Raw genomic sequence first — 20,039 nt, forward strand, 5'->3', positions numbered from 1 at the left:
TAAAATGAATCCACTTTAATAGTAAAATTTAAATAATTCTAACCAATGTATACTCTACATAACCATCAGCACAATCAAAATATAGAACATTTTCATCATATTCTTTTGTGCCTCCAATCACCCAGTCTCTTTTCTCCTGAACCCCATAAAACTATTGATGTTCTCAAAGACTAGATATAGCTTTATAAGTGTTTCATGTGAGTTAATAATCTTTTGTATCAGGATTTTTTACTAAGCTTTATTTTTAGATTTATCCATGATTTTACATATGCTAATGGTACATACTTTTTAATGCTGAACAGTATTTTTTATACAAATGTACACAATGTGTTTATCCATTCATTTGTTGATAGAAATTTGGACTTTTCCCATTTTTTTACTATTGTGAATAAAGTTCTTTATTTATTACAAGTCTTTGTTGACATGTTTTCATTTCTCTTAGATGAATATGTAGGGATGAGACTGCTGAGTCAAAGGGTTAGTGTATGTTTAACATCTTAAGGTATTATTACATTGTGTCACAGTGGGTGCAGCATGCAGCGTTCCCATTGCTTCAGATTCTCACCAAATGTTGATATTGTCAGTCTTTAAAGTTTTGGCCATTTTAATGGTTGTACACATTTTGTGGTTTTGTCATTTTTCCTGATGATTAATAATGTTGAATACCTTTTCTTGTGGAAAATTTTTATGTCTTCTTTTTGATGTCTGTTCAAATCATTTTCTCAGGTGTTTTTTCCCCTGCTGTGGATCCAACCCAGGACTTCATGCATCTAAGTAAAAGCTCTACCCCTGAGCTTTGCCCGCACACCTATTCAATTTTAAATATTAGATAGCTTGTCCTACTGTGCATTTGTAAGTTTTTTAATACATCTTGGAATTAAGTCTTTGTCAAATAGATGTTTTCTCCTAGGGAATGGTTCACCTTTTAATTTTCTTAGCAGCTTCTTGCAAAGAGCAGAAATCTTTAATTTTGATGAAGTCCACTCTATCATCTCTCTCGATACATGCTTTTTGTGATCCAAGAAATCTTTTCTAATGTCAAACAATTTTTATCCTCCTTTTTATTTTTTGGTACCGGGGATTGAACTCAGGACCTTGTGCTTTTGAGGCAGGTGGCGGCACCACTGAGCTAAATCCCTGGCCCTGTCCTACTTTTTAAAAAATTTGATCTTCTGTATTTAGGCCTCATCTATTTTGACTTGACTTTTGCATATGGTGTGAGGTAGGGATCTGGATTAATTTCCTTCTCCTCATTAATACATAGTTACTTTAGTTCCAATTTTTGAAATGGCTACTGTGTTTTTTGCATTGAATTACTTTAGTGTTTTTGCCAAAAATCACTTGGCATTCAAGTGGAGATCTATTTCTGGACTTTCTAGTTGGTTTTATTGATCCACATGTCTTTAGCACACTTTCTTGGTTACTAGAGTTCTGTACTAATTCTTGAAATTAGGTAGGTTAGTTATTTGCTTTTGTCTCTTTTCCAAAATTGTCTTGGCTATTCTAGGTCCTTTGCATTTACACACATACATTTTAGTGTTCACTTCGGCAGCACATAGACACACATACATTTTAGAATTAACCCATAAATTTCTAAAAGAGAGATTTCACTTCAAGTATTTTGCTTCAGTGAGGATTGACATTTTAACACTATTAATTCTTATCTGTGAATATGATATGTCATAGGTTCCACAACATTTAACAATAGTTTCGGTTAAAATTTATTTTTTAAAGGGGAGCAATAATTCTCCTGTTTGCACTCTGAGTCTTATTATACCCTGCATAAGACAAAACAATTCATCCACAATTGAAAAATCAAATCAGAACCAAAAGAAAAAAAATCAAACCACTTGTTATGGACATAAATAATTTATCTTCATTCCATGTAAAAGTGATCACAGTCATATGGTAAAATGGCATTCTTACACAATGAAGATGCAGATCATTTAAAAAGATTTTTTTATAGTCTGAGAAAAAAATAATTCATATACCAAAAGATAAAGACCACTAAATTTTAGCATTATAGAAATGAATTTAATGCACAGATATTTAACTTTCATTTGAACTATGTATAGAATAAACATATATCTAAGTAGCTGTTGGAAAAGAACTGCTTTTTTATTCTTCCAGATTTTTATTCTTCTTGGATAGATCATGAGCTCAAGGCCACATGACAACAGCTGAAGGCTTCAAAGAGTGGTTGTAGGCTAAGTTAATTTGCTAGCTGTAGGAGAGTTTATAAAGCAAATTGTAGATTACAGATTGTGTTTCAATGGAGGTTGTAGATTATATAGAATTACCTGGGTTGCTTTATGGCTGGCCTAACTTGGATTTGCTTAGACTTCGTAGCTTTGTGAGTTTCAGGGAAAAGTAAAATCCGAGTCTTCCAATTAAAAAAAAAAAAACTTGACAGAAAATCTTTATCTGACCTGAATTTATTTAGTTCCTAAACTAGTATGAGATTGTTTTTTTGGATCCTTTCTATTATTTAGTATAAATATTCAAGAAATTCATTGCAGAAATATTTATGCATTTGATATAAGATGCAACTGCACAGTTTGCTGGAATGTTACATAATACATGGTACATGCACTGTATTGTTTGTTTAAAATCTGAAATATTCTAAAGTTTGAAATGCATCTGGGCCCAAACATTTTGGACAAATGATTTTTGAATTGTATATTCAGTTTTCCTAATGTCATGCAGACGTGCTGTGGTGAATTTGCAGAATTCATTTTTTTTTCTTTTTAGGTCACACATGTTTTGTAAACAGCCATGAAAATGTATATATAGATCTCTCTCTCTCTCTTTCTCTACCTGGCAGCCCAGATCTGACTTTTTCTTTCTAATCTCATCTGGCTCCTTTTGGGGAATGGCTTCTTCCATTCTGCTGAGGTGCTAACCCAGGAATATCCTTACAATATAGTACCTGAAAGGGACAGAGTCTCTCCTTGTCTGCCCTAGTGCTGTGCACAGTTAGGCCGTGTGACCCAAACTTGGCCATTTAGATGCTGAGTCCTGGAACTTTGACTCCTGGATAAACAACCCAGTGATTCAGTGACTCAGTGACAGACTGGATACCATACATAGCATGTTCCCAGACCTGAGCCCTCTGGACTCACTGTTAAGGTTAAACCTTAATCCAATATGCCTGGAGTCCCTGTGAGAAGAGATGAGACACCGGATATACACTGACAACACCGGGGAAAAAGAGGCAGAGATAGGTGTGCTCTGTGTGCAAGTCAAGGACAGCCAAGGACTGCTGGCAATAATCAGAAGCTGGATGAAGCAAGGCAAGATCCATCTCTAGAGCCTGTGGGGATGGCATGGACCTGCTGGAAGTTTGACTTCAGACTTCTGGCTTCCCAAACAGAGAGCAACAAATTTCTATTGTTTTAAGCCACCTAGTTTATGGTAATTTGTTACAACATTCCTTAAAAACTAATAGTCCATCAATAAGCTAACATATGGTACTTCACTCAGAGTTTGGTTCTCATTTGCTACTAGACATTCTTATACGCTAAATAAAATAATAAGCTACAAACTCTTGGGTGATTTGCAAATGTTATAAATTATTGTAAAATTATAAACATGAAGGTTTTTAGATAAGAAGTTAAAAATTTTTTACTTAAAAATTCACAAATGCCAAAGCAGAGAGGGAGGGAGGGAGGGAAGGAGAGAGAGAGAGAGAGAGAGAGAGAGAGAGAGAGAGAGAGAGAGAGAGAGAGAGAGAGAGAGAGAAAGGCAGGTGGAAAGAAGGAAGGAAGGAAGGAAGAAAAAAGGAAAGAAGGAAGGAAAGGAAGGAGGTAGCAAGGAAGGGAGGGAGGGAGGGAGACAGTTCAGAAACTCAGATACAACACCACAGAGCAACTAAAATCTTAAACGCTTCCAAAAGAAAATGCTATGTTGCTCACAGCAAGAAATCAGTAAACAGCCAATTGAGGCTTGCTTTTAAAATATATCCAAATAGGCTGTCCTTAACATAAAGTCTTCTTTATGTTATGATTGTTTTCTAAGATATATTACATTGTGATAAACGATCATGTACACTGTTTTGACAATCAGAGAATTTATGAATGAGAAACCCATTTGCCTGCAGTGATCAACTGAATTGTTAAAAAAGCATTAACAGTTATGATACAGTTTAAAATTTAAGAACTGTGTTACAGTTTTGCTTTCTTTTTAATCAGGAGCAAAGGAAAGCAATCAAAAGGCATTTTTTTTTGTAGTAATTAACATCTTACAGCCTTCATTAGAAAAACTCACAAATCTAAAGATATAGGCTGGTTTGTCTCCGTTGTCTTAGGTTTATGTAACCTATCACCTATCATATGGAGATGTCCTATTCATGTTTTTAACCTCTGCATGGAGGAATGTCATAAACTCCTGCTGCTACTTATCTCCAGGTTCTTAGAGTAAGAACATAATGACTGTCACCAGTATTAGCAGAAATATATAGCACCTGGCATCCTGGGCCTAAGGATCTGTATGTCAGGCATGAAATCCCTTCCTGACTTGTAGGAAAAATATCTTAACTTGAAACAGAAATTATAACCATTTTTCTCCATTCATGCCTAGAAAAACCCCAAATAGAAAAAAGATTACCCACTAAGGAAAAAAGAAAATGTCAAAGACAAAGAAGTATTACTAACAGGCATGGCAAGATTTAGCATCTCTAGGGAATTCTGTTGGGGCTTGAAAGTACAACTATGCCCTGGATAGGGTATCACTTGGAGAAGCTGGCTGGTTGACAAAGAACCTCCCAGTTTGGCATTTACCTCGGTGCAAGCTCTGAAATTCAAACTATTCAACACTCAGAGTCACAGAAGCCAAGCACACATTCATCTTATATGTAAACTAAAATTCCAATTTACTTAATTAAAAATACAAAATATAAGCTGGACCCAGTGGTGTGTGCCTACAGTCCCAGCTAGAGGTGGAGGCAGGAGCATCACTGGAACACAGGAGTTTGAGACCAGTCTGGGCAACATAGCAAGACTCTTCAAAAAGCATAGATACGAGGTTGATTTGCTTTCTCACAGGCAAAGAGAAATATAAGTGAGAATCCAAAATGTAATGAGAAATATGCTTGATGTGTATAGAACTGGAATACGATTAGTGTACGATTCCAATTTAATTGGCCTTGCTAACCCAATGCCTCACTTCCACGAGAGAGACTTTCTTCCTGAATTCTGCCCATGCTGGATGTGCACTGCCCATTGCTTCCCTCTGTTTCTTATTCTTGCAACTTCTGTTTCGATCACTGCTCTTCTGAAAGGTATTCTTTCTCTGGATATTTCAACATCGCTGGAACAAGCTGCTGCTTGTGACATATGTCATCATCATGAGTCTTAGGCTGGGAGGAATCTTCCTTTAGTCACACAGTATTTAGCTACTGTCTTAGTCACTTTTCTCATTGCTGGAACACAATGCTACATAACCCACAACTTAAAAGGGGAGAGGTTTATTTGGCTCACAGTTTGTAAACGTTTCAGTCCACTGTCCATCGGTTTCAAGGCAGATGGAAGAGGGGCACTGCAGAGGAAAGGCTGCTCATGTCATGGTAGACAGGAAGCACAGAGAGATCACAGGAGGAGCGAGAAGGGAGGCAGAGCCTCCCAGACCATGCCCCAGTGCCCCACTGCCTCCCACCATCAAAGCATCACACTCGCAACATCACACACAGTGGATTAATGTGCACATGAGCATCGTGCCTCATGATCCCATCACTCCCCGAAAGCCCCACCTATGGGCGCTTGAGGCTTTGGGGGGAGAGCTAGATATAAACCATAACAGCTATGAATTGGGTTTTTATATGAAACATTTGAAAGGTTCCTAACTAAATAAGTTCTGCTTTGGAGAAAACCTTGCTTTTGCCCTATGTACCATTCCCAGGCAGTAACATCTTACCAGACCGTGAACATACTCTGAGTTACTTGGGAATTGAGGATAAGCCTTATTGACGTGTACCTGGCCCGTGAGAGACACTCAGTGAATGTTTGTTGAGTGAATGAGTGTAGGTGATGAGAGCTGCTGCTCTGTTCTGAATTTGACCTGACATGGAATAGCAGAGTGCATTGATCCATAGAGTCTCCTGCCCATCAGTTTATGATAATCAGGATTCTTTGAAAAAAAAAATTAAATCAAATCTCTACTAATGAGTAACTTCTCAAGCTCCTATTGTGCCAAACAGATTTAGTTCCCAGTGAAGAAGTGGCACTGACCTTTTGAATTTGTCATTTCATTTGAATAATTTATAGCGTTGTCTTGTTTCTAGGTAATTTAGTTAAAAAAAAAAAAAAGTAGGATGTTGTTCCAGAACAAAAGGGTCAATAATTGCAATATCCCATTTCATCCTACTGTTTTCCCCAGGACAAGAAACTCTTCTCCTTATTGGAGAACAATCCTCCTGGTTCCCCTAAGGGATGCACACACATATTGAATGTCTTTTATGTACAGAGCACTGCTTTAATTGTAGCAATGACAAATATTTGTTACACATGTTCTTCATTTGGGGACATATCAGTTGGAAAGCCGATAGCTACATAGGGGAAGTTAGTTATTATTACAAAGCAAATGGAAAAGAGGTGGAAGAGACATTAAAGTTCACAATCATTCATACGTAACTGCTCACCAGAGTTGAAGAGAGCAGAGAGTTCTTCAGGGGTTTCATGAGGACTGTATTTTCTTCTCATCTTACCTCATTCATAAGAGAAATTGTTGAAGTAGTTTATGTTCAAAGCTGTTCTGCTTTCTTGGATTAAATAATATACTCTGAACTTCCAAGCCCATTGTAACGGCAAGACCAATTTCTTTTCCTACACGTTCTTCTTGGCCCTTCATATACAGTGATTTCCAGATTCACCTCTCCGGGATAGGGTTCCTTCTGATGTTCAGAGTTGATATTTGATCAGGAACTTGACATTTCCACTTGGTTATGTTGTGGTAGGCATCTCCAACTTGTTATTTCTAAGACAGAACTCTAGATTTTGATTCTACTCCTTCTTCAGACCTTCGTCAACCCTGCAGATAAAATCACCATCTAACCACTTAATAAAAACCTTGTCTTTTGTTTCTCCTCACCTTCATTCTTCCCTGTCTTCTCTAATTTATGAAGTCTTTACATTCTACCTCCAAAATATATCCCTTATCTACCTACTTCTACTGACCTACTCCAGGATACTATCATTTGTTGCCTGGTCTCTTTCTTTCTTTCTTCAATCTTTTATTATGGTAAATATATATAACATTTATCATTTTGACTATTTTGGATTATACAGTTCACTGGAATTAAATAGTCACCCTCCTGTGCAACCATCACACCATCTATCTGTCTAGAGAACATGCTCATTTTCCCAAATTGAAACTCTGAACCCATTAAACAACTTGCATTTCTCCTGTGTGAAACACCATTCTGCTTTGTCTCTATCAATTTAATTACTGTAGGAGTTATTGTTTGGATATAAATGTCCTCCCAAAGGTTCTTATGTTCAAAGACGGAGCTTTTGGAAGGTCATTAGATCAGCTGAGTGTGCTGTTAGGAGGAGGGGCCTGGTGGAAGAAGAAGGTCATTGGTGGCAAGAAGCTTGTATCTGGTCTCTGGTCCCTTTCTCTCTGGTTCTTCCCTTGTCTTGGCTTCCTGCCTAGGAAGAAGTAAGTATCTTTCCTCTACCACACCTTTCTACCATGATGTTTCCACCTCGGAGCCAGCTCACCATGAACGGAAACCTATGAAATCATGAGCCAAAAATAAACCTTTTGTCCTTTAATGTTAAGTGTTTTTATTGTTAAGTGTTTTTAATGCTTTTAATGTTACATGTTTAATGTTAAATGTTTTCTCTTGGCAACAAAAAGCTGACCAATACACCATGCACTTCAAATAAATGGAATCATGAAATATTTCTCTTTTAGTGACTGATTCATTTCCCATCACACGATTTTCTCAGGGTTTACTCTCATAGTAGCATCTCCTTCCTAAGACTGAATGATATTTCACTTATGGATATACCACACTTTGCTTATCTATTAGTCCATCAATGCACACCTGGGGCTACCTTTTGGCTATCCTGAACAATGCTGCTTCTTGCCTGATCTCTGCTTCCTCTTTTTTCCTAAAATCTACTTGCCTCATAGCTGGAGTACTCTTTAAAAATGCAAGTCACATCTTGTCACTTTTCTGCTTGAACTGTACTCAGTGGCCTGAACTGCTTAAACTGCACTCAGAGTAAAGTCTAAAGTCTTTACCAGGATCTATGAAGTCATATACACAGTCCTGTCCCTACCTATATACTTCTCCTTCTCTGCTCATTATACCCAGACACCAGCCTGGTTGTCATTTTTGAGCAGCACAGACTGTCTTTGGGCCTCACTGATGCTAGCCCTGTACCAGAGTAGTTGACCCAAGACATCTAAGTCTTTGCCTACATCACTTTTTTCAAGCACATAAAGTACTCCCCTCCCCTATCTTTTTTTCATCTGTCATATCTCTCTATTTTCCTTTCTCCCTGGCACTTATCATTATTTAAAACTGACATGAACCTTTATTGGTTTACTTATTTATATCCTGTCTTCCATTTTAGTGTGTGTCATCACGCCTCTACAAATCAGTGAATAGGACAGTGCCTGCTGTGATCTGGGGAAATTAAAAAGCATTGCAACATTAGTTGGTTTCTTATTTTTACTCTTCTGTGGGGTGATATATTAATTTTATAAATGCAATATCTAGGTCTTTCTGGAATGGCACATCAGACTTTGACTGTTGTATGCTTTGCTGATTGTTGTGCCCAGACTACAATAGCAAACCTGTTAAAAGTGAGCATGTCCCTTGCAAGTACTTAAGACACAGCAGATCAATATATTTGTCAAAGGCATTGTGTAATTTCTTTTAAATGAGTGTGGATAGACTTACACACTACCTACAGAGTTTTGCTGTGATTGATCACATACTGATGTCAGGGGAAAAATTGTGTACACTCTCTTAAACTATGTATGTTTCTTTACAACTTGCTTCATGTTATTAATATTTACTTGGTAACATTGGGAAATACTGGTAGAATCTGTGAAATGTATTAAATATTAGTACAACTAAGTTTTTCTTAAGACTGAAAAGCAAACAAAGGTTCTAATATCCTTTTACTGTATGTCTTCTGGGGTAAATGCCCCCCTACTCTTGAGTCCATTGGTCTAATCATGGATCATGACTATGTCAATACAAAGTTATCCTTGAGTCCCTGGGCAACCTTCCATCAGTGTACTTTGTGATCAGTTGAGCTGTCCATCATGACAGAGTGACAGCTGTCGGTCTCCTTTGGAAATGCCCATCATGGGGGGAGGCCTTCATTTTTTTTTTTTTTGGTACTGGGGATCAAACTCAGGTCCTTGCGCTTGCCCAACAGGCGGCGAAACCACTGAGCTAAATCCCCGGCCCTGGGAGAGCCCTTTTTGGTCTCTGGTATGATCTACTGGTGTTTTGTTTTTGCTGAGTGAGATTACTAATGTTCTAGATTTAATTATTTGCCTCTATACCCTCCTTATGGATATTAACCTCTACCCTTTTTTATATCAAAAAAGACTTGGTGTCCCAGTTTGACGAAAAGCAAAGTTTTTACACAGCCCCTACCTCCACTGCATTATATTCAGATCAGGCTTCATCATATCCCGTAATTTATGTACAAAAATTTAAACTAATACCTTTCAAAATCAGAATGTTTCACATGGAAGAAACAAGTTGAAAGAGATACATGATAATTTTTCCCAGTTTATAAGTTTATTCTAATAAATGAGTTATTTAAGAAATAGATTTGCATAAAGGACATTTGCTTTTTATTGAGTTGAAGCGCACTGTAAGTGTACCACAGCTTGCTAAGATTTGGTGAAAGTCAAGGCATTTGGGGATATTTGGGATATTAACAGTCTTTTGCTCAATGAATTGATTTTCAAGTTATGTAAAATTAAGTGAGAAAAATCAGATTCCTCATCTTATAGATTTTTGAATTACCACTGTGGTACCAGATTGAATAGTTTCCACCAAGTTGAAAATTTCCTTTGTCCATGAGGTTGTGTAAAAAAAAAATTCTTGCCTGTCAGGGGGAGAAAGGAAAAAAACAAAGTTGTCTTTATGGGGGACTTGTGCTATGCTTGGCTTTGTCATTGATCAGTGTGTGACCTCCTGCAGTTCACTTCACCTCTCCAGTACGGCTGTTTTCTTATCTACAGAGTGGTCACAGTAATTGCTGCACCCCTGCACATGTTTAGCAAGTGCTCTAGTTCTGTATGGATAGGCATGAGAATGACCATAAAGGGAGAGATTTTTGCCATAGAAGTTGTTTACATATAAAATATTGTTATGCAAATGCACTTCACACTTTAAAACACACATTTTTTGTTAAATTTACTGTTTTGTTTGGTACCAGGGATCGAACTCAGGACCTTGTGCTTGTGAGGCAGGCAGCGAAACCACTGAGCTAAATCCCCAGCCCAATTTATTGTTATTTTTAACCTCTATTAAACTTGTAATCTTCTAAAAGTTTAGACTTTTAGAAAAGTTGTGAAGATAGTAGAGTTGCCATATACCTTCCATCCAGTTTTTACTATTATCATTTTTAGATTGATATTTTAACCCTTAGTTTTCATCAATAAAATAAATATTATTCTATATGCTGAAGGTCTAGAGCATAAATGTGCGGGCCCTGCTTTTCTGTGATCTTAGTTCCTGCCTGCTATCCCGTGGAAAACAGAGTATTTTCTGTAAGTACATGTAACAATTACGATGTTTTTGGCTCCAAATAGCGGAAAACCTGGACCCATCTGGCTAAAAGAGCCAAAACCATGACCTCAAATTGTGGAGAAGTGGAAGCAAGGCAGTTCTAGGATCCAGTGATAGCCTCAGAACCTTGGGCTTTTCCATTTTTCTCTCTTTGCTGCTCTGCAGTCTGGCTTGCAACTGGTTACCAGATGCTGTAGCTGTTCATGTACCCTATCAGATGCAACCACAACAAGGGCAGAAGAGACAGTTTCTGCCTTTGTGATTCTTGATCAGCAAGGAAAAGCTTTTCCGGAAGCCCTCCAGCAGACTTTCTCTCATTTTCCTTTGGTGTGAATTGCATCATATGCCCTTGCAGTATCAAGCACTGGTGAGGAAAGAGGAGCACCATGACTGCCTTACAGTAATTACAACGTGCCCCTTGGCACATTTCTTTTCCCCTTAGGAAATACGTGGCCATGTGGGGGACAGCAGCCCGCCAGACAAAAGCAAAGCCGGACAAGAAAGGGTGTGGCTGTGCTGGTGAAACATTTCTGGGTAAGTAACAAAGACAACTACAACATATTATTAAGCTTTGATAATAATGGTGGGTGGGGGAAATTTAAATAATAAGATAGCTAATAGTTATTACTTATTTTGCACCAGATATTATCTTAGAAGTACATTCTGTAATGTCATGAAGGCATTTCTAAACATACTCAGAAGTAATCTAAACTTGGGAATCTAGAATGGCTATCTAGTGTCTTTAAAATCTGTAAAGGGCCGGGATTTAGCTCAGTGGTTCCGGTGCCTGCCGTGCAAGCTCAAGGTCGGGAGTCTGATCCCTGGTACCAAAAAAAAAAAAAAAAAAAAATTCTGTAAAATGGCCCAATTTATAGATTAAAGTAACATATGCCAAATAATTACTTGTTGAATTGTGTGGAATAAATATTTTGCCCAAAGCTGAGAAGCAGGATATATTTTTTCTTTATTTTGGCTTGAATACAATTTATTCTTCTAAATTTTGGCTCAGTGGCCCCCTTTGCCTATAAATAGTATATACCTACTTTGAGTTCAATTAGTATGATGATATAGTTAATATTTTATAGAATAGTAAGTTGAATCAGGAAAAAGCTTAACTTATATACTGTCAGAATATTACCAAAATTTAAAAATCTCATTTGAAATAGTATTAATCTATTTTGAAAAGTTTACATTTATTTGCTTTTTTGTTTTATTGAGGTAAAATTTACAAAGAGTACATCATGTTTTGGACAGTTCTATGGATTTTGAGAAATTTATGCATTGTGTAACTACCACAAGAATTTAGAGAATATTGCCAACATCCTAAAACATCCTCTCTGGACCCTGTAGTTAATTTCCTCCTCTCCAGCTCAACTCCTGGCAATTATTGCTTTGATTTCTGTCCCTGTACTTTTTGTCTTTTTAAAGAATATTGTATAAATTGCATCATATAGTGTATAATATTTGAGTCTGAAGGTAGGGTCTTCTTACAATTCTCTGTAGATATATCCATGTCATGGTATGTATTAATAATTACTTCCCTTTTTGTTCATTTCTAGCTTTTGGCATTCATGAATAGCACTATAAATATTTGCAGAGAAGTTTCTGTGAGATTATTTGTCATCTCATGTAGGTAAATGACTAAAAGAATTCCTGGGTTATACAATAACTGTATTTAATTTTATAAGAAACTGACCAATTGTTTAACAAAATAGCATTTTGCATTCCCATTGGCTGGCTATATATATGAGAGTTCTAGTTGCTCCATATCTTTCTTCAACATTTTATAATATCAGTTTTTTTGTATGGACTATTCTAATAGGTGCATAGTAGTATCTCATTGATACTACTAAGGACTAATGATGTCAGGCTTCTTTTCATGTACTTATATGGCATATCTCTTCATGGCAAAATGACTGTTCAAATCTTTTACTGGCTGGAAAAATTTGGACAAGTCACTTAACTTGTGTGAGCTTCAATGATCCTATCTGGGGAAAGGGTACTAGTGATTGATAACATTTATCAATTATTTACTGAGTCTAGGTTCTGTTATTAGTATTCCACATATATTAAATACTTTAATCTTTACAACATGTATGCAGGAGGACTTATTATCTCTATTGCTATAAATGAGACAAATGTGGCACCAAAGAGGCCAAGTAACTTCCTAAATGCAGACAGCTTGTGTGAGCTGGATCTACAATTAGAACCTAGATATCTGCCACCAATGGTCCTGGGTATCATGACTAGGCTCTATCTCCTCTTTAATAGATAATCATATCTGTTTGAATTAGACACATATTAAGTGCTTAGCAGAGTAGGGACAACCTTTATCATTGCAATATTTTAAATGTGCTGGAAAATAGAGAACTTGGACAATATAATTCAATTGAATAATTCAATGAAAACAATGTTCTGTTGTGTGTGAGAAGAGGGTGCGGGGGGGAATGGTTATTCCAAAATGATTGCATATATTGCAAAGGATTTGTTTTCATGGTTCTCTAAAAGGGCCCCTTTACTCTTCATAACTTTTTTTTTTGCTTTTTGATACAGGGTCTCACTATGTAATTTGGGCTGGCCTTGAGCTCATTATGCAGCCCAGGCTGGCCTTGAACTTGCAGCAATCCTCTTGCCTCAGCCGTCCAAGAGCTGGGGTTACATCACCATGCCCAGCTCCATAACTAATTTTTAAATTATGCTGTCAATATGAATAATAATGTCCTTTCAACTCTGGTGCAGACATGACAGATTTTCAAAGAATCCCTATATAATGCATTTGACTGGGGTGCTGCATAATACATTGATGGGTTTGTCTGTTCTCTAAAGTGAATTACCCCTCTTAGAATTTAGATTGCTTAGGGACCTGTGTCTCTGGATATGTTTTGAGCAATCAATAACTCTGTTAGACATTTCAAATATCGCTCCCATATGGCAGGATGAGAAATTACCAAGGGCCTTATTCAAGTAATTTACAAGATTCCTTTGTCAGGAGTACATTGGGATGAATGTAACATAAGGTCTAGTGAATAACAGTTGAAACAAGATGAGTTCCTGGTGGCTTATATGGTAAGGATCAGCAGTACTAACATGGACTCAGCAGTTCAGGTGGTTTCTGGTGATTTCTTAGCCTTCTCTGCAGGGTCACAGATGACCACCATAGCTCTCAATGTTCTACCCTAATGTTAAAAGAAAGGGATGACAGAAAGGGGATTTTCCTTCCCTATTATCAGGGAAGACAGGCTTTCTCTGAAACCTCACAATAGAGTTTTTTGTTTGTTTGTTTATTTTTACCAACTAAGATGGTACTGCCTCCTCATTATTGGCCCGGTCTCCATGGGTTATACTAAAGCATTTTCTTCAAGTTCCTGATTAAAATTCCATTCTGTTAGAAAGGATTAAGTTGTGTGTGTGTGTGTGTGTGTGTGTGTGTGTGTGAGAGAGAGAGAGAGAGAGAGAGAGAAGAGAGGGAGAGATTGAATTTTATTCACTGTGTAACAATGAATTCTCTGAGATTTCATTCCGAGGGTTTACGAGCTGCTCTGGAGCCGACTTCAGTCCTCCTAGGGTGGTCATATCGACTTCTGACCTATATGGGGAGGCCTGCAATCAGGCTGTTTCTGGAAAGATTCCTGTTCCAGCCCATGGGGAGTGATGGTTTCCACAGAAGTTAAGAAACCTTTTCCTCATTATATCTCCAAACACTTATGGGCTAGAAGAATGAATGTTTTGGTCACTCTGTATAATTTGATGTCACTGTGTTATAAACTTAAATCAAGGTGAGGTAATAATCAGATCAAGACATTTCAGGAAAGTTTGTGTCAGGCTTCATGTTTTTAACAGATGTGATGTCAGGTTGAGTCAAATGCTAATTAATTTGAAAATTACAAATTCAGATATAGAAAGAGCCTGAATTATCTTTACACCATGCAGTCTACCATGCAAAAGGAGCCCGCTTCAAAATTATCCTCAAGGACTATTAGTTCTGTTAAACTTTTACTAAAAAAGAAAATGAGTTTTTGCCTTCTTCAATTTTCCCTTTCCTAATTTATGCAATAATAGATCAGCAAGAGAAGGGGTCATTGAAGCCCCATGAAACTTTAGTAATGTATAACGCTACTTTCCTTTAAGTCGTTCTTTCCCCACAATGAAGATGGAAGTGTGGACAGAGATTCCAAGGGAATCTCTGTATTGATAGGTCACTGCAGCATTTTTGTTTTCCAATTAACTAACACTAATTAAGAGATATCAACTAATTAACACTAATTAAGAGATATCACCAGCACCCGTAGAAAGCCATCTTTTGCATGTTAATTGGTCAGTCTGGGTGTGTTAGCTTTGTGTTGCAAGGACAAAATAACACTTGCAATGTAAAGGAGCAGAGGTTCATTTTGGCTCACAGTTTCAAGAGATTTTAGTCCATGGGTGGCTGGCTCCTGTAGAAGGGTGTGGCAGACGAAAACTGTTCACATTGTGGTGGTAGCCAGAAGCAGAGGAAGAAGGAGCCAGAGTGAGACATATCTGCCAAAGGCAGGCCCCAGGGACCCGCCTACTCCAAGTGGACCCCTCCCTTAACAGGTTATTGTGCTATAAACTGGTCCAGGGATGAACCCACTGACGAGCACAGCCGTCACACAGTCCAGTCACCTTCTAAGAGCCCCACCTCTGAACACATGAGACTTTTGGGGGACATTTTAGATCTTAATCATAATACTAGGCAATTCACGCTACGATTTATTTTCCATGATTGGGTGGGCACACATTTTAATATTTAAACATATTTTTCAGATTCCAAATGTCACTTATTATGAATAGAGAAATCATGTAGCCTTTTCAGAACAAGCTTTTTTTTTTGTCGCCTTTTTTGTTGCAAAATAATAAGCAACTTCAATAAGAAGGAAAGCTAAATTTGTTAGATTCTCAGAAAAGGACATAAGAGCATTCATCTACCTAGCAAGGGTGCTGTGAAGCTTAGGTTCATTGTTTGCAAAATACTCTGAAGCCCCCAGATGAAAGGAGTCTTTCCCTGCCCAACATTGTTGCAGTGCTTTCAGCTGCCAAAGAGAAGCTGATTCAGAATCTGTCTCCAACATCTAAGACTGGCCTGTTTTGTGAGGGAAGCACCAATATTTGTTCAATTGGTTAGGAACTGTTCAACTTCCTGTGATCTAATGAGGTTTAGTTTAAGAGTGGCATGCTGGCCAAAGACACATTTTAAAAAACCACCCCAAAGAGTGTTATCGGGGACAAACTAGAAATTTCCCTAAATTCCTTATCCTCTACCTTGTTTTTTCAAACATCAAATTTAAAGAGCATTTACGCTTTCTTTCACTGAGTTAACAGTGGCTCAGAGAAAGTACAGTGGTGTTTTGGTTTGCAAACTTAGTTCTTTCCACGATTCTGGCTGTAAGGGAATTTCAATCTCTTTAAAGAAAGCTTTTCTGGGGCTGGGGATTTAGCTCAGTGGTTTTACTGCCTGCTGCACAAGCGCAAGGACCAGAGTTCGATCCCTGGTACCAAATTAAAAAAAAAGAAAGCTTTTCTGTCATGACAAAGTCATGCACGTTTTGGAGCTCATCTAGTGCCCAGAGGATTTGGGCCATCAGATAGTGTAGGTACTACTTGGTTTCTGCATTGTGTGACCACTGAAGTGGTATTTATGGCTTCAGTCACCATCAAAAGAAACATGAGCTCACTGCCTCTGAGCTCCTCTTCTGAAGAGAAGAATGTTCAACAAGACATCTGTCTGGAAATACAATCAACTTGACATGTCCTCACCTTCAAACAAGGATCTTGTTCTGCTTGTTTCTTAACTTTTGGGAATTTTTTTCCCTAAATGAGTGTTAGAAAAAGCAATAATAAGCCAAACTACCTGACAGTGATTTTTATACGAACATAGAAAATAGTTTTAAAATAAGGTATATATTTTATTAAATGGATTCTATGGTAACAGTAATTTATTAGTAACTAATATATAAAACTATAATATGACAATAGTTTCCTTAGAGCTGTGATTTATGATGTATTAAGGACTAATCTTATTTAATGTTCACAACAGTCCTGTGTGATAGGTATTATTTCAATTTTACAAATGAAGAAACTGAAGCAAGTCTGGTTGTTTATAGTTGGAAAGAGAAGGATTCCAGCCTTGTTGTCAAAGCACCAAGATCTCTTGGCTATGGTTCTAGAATATTACATGCTAGTTACTCCTGGTGATGATCAGTAGGTTTAAATATTATCTTCTCCTTCCATGAAGGAAGATGGTAAGCATAACATTTGTGGAGACTTTTTAAAAATCTCCAGTGGAAGAAAAATAAAATTAATATGCAAATTGCCCAGAGGGAAAAAACGTCTTCAAATTCATGCTTGGTGGCACATCCTTAGTCTAGACAACAATGTAAAGAAATGAGTTGTCACCAAATGTTAAGGGTTTTAGGACAAAAATGAAATAAAAACTATTTCTGCTAAAAACCCAGTTGATCTCTACCTTCGACATAAGGAGGTCAGGAGCAGTGCCAAAACAAGGTTCTGTTTAAGGTCCAAGAATGTTGATGAAAATAGATACCATGGCCTTTTACTTCATACATTGTAAACATAAATTATGGTATTGGAAATTTTCTCAGAAATAAAATTATTAACCATAGGGCCGGGGATTTAGCTCAGTGGTTTCGCCGCCTGCTGTGCAAGCACAAGGACCCGAGTTCGATCCCCGGTACCAAAAAAAAAAATTATTAACCTTATAGAAGAAAAGACGCTGGACTGAGGGTAGGAGGTAGATTCTGATTCAGCCTCTCATTAAGTAGGACAAGTCATTTGATCTCTCTAGTCTTCAATTTCTGTAAAATGAGGCCTCTGCTACCTTCTAATTCTAAAATTCTGAGGCTATGACTCAAATCTGTCTCAACTTTGCCAAAAGCTCAATTTTTCTTTCTGCATAGCTCATAGGAAATTGTCAAGGAGCTGACTAAACATTTAATTCCCACCTGTTTTTTTTCCCTTCATCTCAGGCCCCAATCTGCCATTGTAACCTCTTTATCACTGGGAATCACTTTAAAGGATAGTGGAGAAGCAAGTATGATGAATATAATTCACCCAAAGTCTGATTTTCTATTAATACATAATGTACTCATGTCTGCTTCACCATTTTTTCATTGTTCTGCTTTTTAATTATCCTTTATTATGTTTTGTTGTTGTTTTCATTAATTGAAAAACTTTAAAAAATTGTAACTCAAAAAAGCAAAATGGATTCTTCTATGCAAATTAGCACAAGGCATAATACTTTAAAATTTTTACCTACTAATTTTCCACATACAGTAATTGTCATTATTTTAGCTACCAGAATAAACTGATACAACTAAAAGGTTTTAGGAAAATTATTTATGGCTTAACAGCAAGCGTATTAACAAAAATCACATTAGTATATAAAGCATACTTATCTTCTTCATCCTTGAAAATATTTTAGTGCTTTTGATGGGAGCATATTTTAAACCAATATTATAAATAAACAATCAATACCTGTCTTAGATACTTTTCACATTGCTGAGACAAAATACTTGGCACCCAAAGTTAAAGGAGGAAAGGCTTACTTAGCTCCCAGTTTGTAGAGGTTTCAGTCCCTAATCCGCTGGCTCCAAGGCAGGGTGGCAGGGCAGACAGGGATTGCAGAGGAGAAACAGGAGTAATAGCCGAACAGAAGGTAGCAAAGCAAGTGAAGGACCCTAGCAGCTTTTTCCTGCTCTTTTTATATTCTGTCTTGGCTACCAGGATTAGGGCAGTGCCAAACTAATCAGTGGACTGATTTAGCAATTACCCACCCTTAATCCTAGCACCTTTAATCCTAGCATTACACCATCAACCAATCATACACTCTAGATTCATCCACCTTTGAAAAAGCCCCACCTATGACTGCATGAGGCTTTGGGGAGACATCTAGACACAAACTGTAACAATACCTTATAAAATGCAAAGAAGGAAACTGATAGCTAGATGATAAGAAGGCCATGAAATAGAAAAGACAAGAATCTGCCACTGACCTTGAATTACAACTCTACTTTGGGGTAAAAACGGAAATAAACAAAAACCAACCCCCTCCCCCCCCAAACTGGGGAAGATATAAAGGCATCTAAGGTAAGATAATCCCCAAGTCTCAGAATCTTTACGGAGAGCCACTCTATTCTTCTCATCAATAATAATATAGACACTCAATTCTTCTCATCAATAATATCACTTAACTTGTAGGCCTTTAGTTTACTGAAATAATTTTCTCTGCTTTTTTAGTGTGTATTGTGTTTTCAAATCATGTTCCTATCAATATACTTGGCTTATCTGAATTGTAGATAGATGTTAGCCATGAACAGGCATCTCACTTGATGTTTCAGAACCATGGGAAATGTTACTGATTGTTTTATTACTTGGTCAGTGAACAGTTATGAATTCTGTTCCAAATGCTTAGAACTTACTCATATTTGCATTAGAAATGAATGGTTCAGGGCAGGAATGGAAAATATGTGGCATCCATGTGGTCATTACCCACTTCAAAGACTAGTGCCCATAACTGACCATAAACTTATTTCCTGCTGAGCTGAACTTGGCCTCAGAATCCTTCTCAATAGCAGTGAATTCTGCCACTATAAGCAAATATAAAACTATTTGCTGAATAAAATCTATGGTTAAAAATCTTACTAAAAGCATCACGTTTCCCTTTTTCTGTTTCACATTTTGATTGTCTTTTCTGAAATTTCCAAATCTTTTGGTTTTTTTTTTTCCATTTTGACAAGTAATAATTATTTTTCTCCAAGAGTGAACTTTTATTGCATTTAAAAATTCACAGCACCTCAGGTATGGTACTTCTAAATACAAATCAGGGATTCAATAAACATTTGTGCCTTAAGTATCCTTATGGTTAGAAATACAAGATAGGGTTATGCATGGAGTCAAAGAGTACCTGGTGTCACAGATACCTGTATTGGGGTCATTTCTCTGCAGATGTTCAAAGAAGAAATCACGTACCAAAGAGTCCCAAGAGATGAAGCCCTGGGAAACTGGCAAAGAAGAAATGTGAAGTTTCAGTACTTTTTGTATTACAAGTTCCTAAAATATGAGGAAATATGCCAAATGCCTTTAGCTTTCAAATGATAATATAGTAGGAATTAATGACTAACAAGGGAAACACCCACTGAGAAGTTCCTGGACAGTGTCCCTCCAAAGGTCGGATCCTGCTGGCAAATGACCAAAGAACCCTTCTTTCCTAAGCCACCAACCACTTCTCTGGGCAGGA

General features: G+C 37.3%; 1 protein-coding gene across 3 annotated transcripts in view; it reads right to left on the reverse strand.

Annotated features, from left to right (window-relative positions):
• The window catches only part of Cdin1 (CDAN1 interacting nuclease 1), a 311,052-nt gene that overhangs the window by 47,254 nt on the left and 243,759 nt on the right, over positions 1 to 20,039 (reverse strand). For 2 of the 3 annotated variants that reach the window (XR_015449760.1, XR_015449761.1), the window contains exon 12: positions 19,723 to 19,803. Coding sequence is in view for 1 of the 3 variants with exons in the window: in XM_087207451.1 (XP_087063577.1) it covers positions 19,764 to 19,803 (40 nt within the window). In the remaining 2 variants the exon portion in view is untranslated. Of the gene's footprint in view, positions 1 to 3,679; positions 19,804 to 20,039 lie in introns of those variants that run through there. The other variant, XM_087207451.1, reaches the window with a different exon arrangement.

Source organism: Heterocephalus glaber, unplaced genomic scaffold (genome assembly GCF_053883595.1).
Source record: "Heterocephalus glaber isolate CG9 unplaced genomic scaffold, H.glaber_assembly_v1.0 deba00000809, whole genome shotgun sequence".
NCBI classification, from domain to species: domain Eukaryota; kingdom Metazoa; phylum Chordata; class Mammalia; order Rodentia; family Bathyergidae; genus Heterocephalus; species Heterocephalus glaber.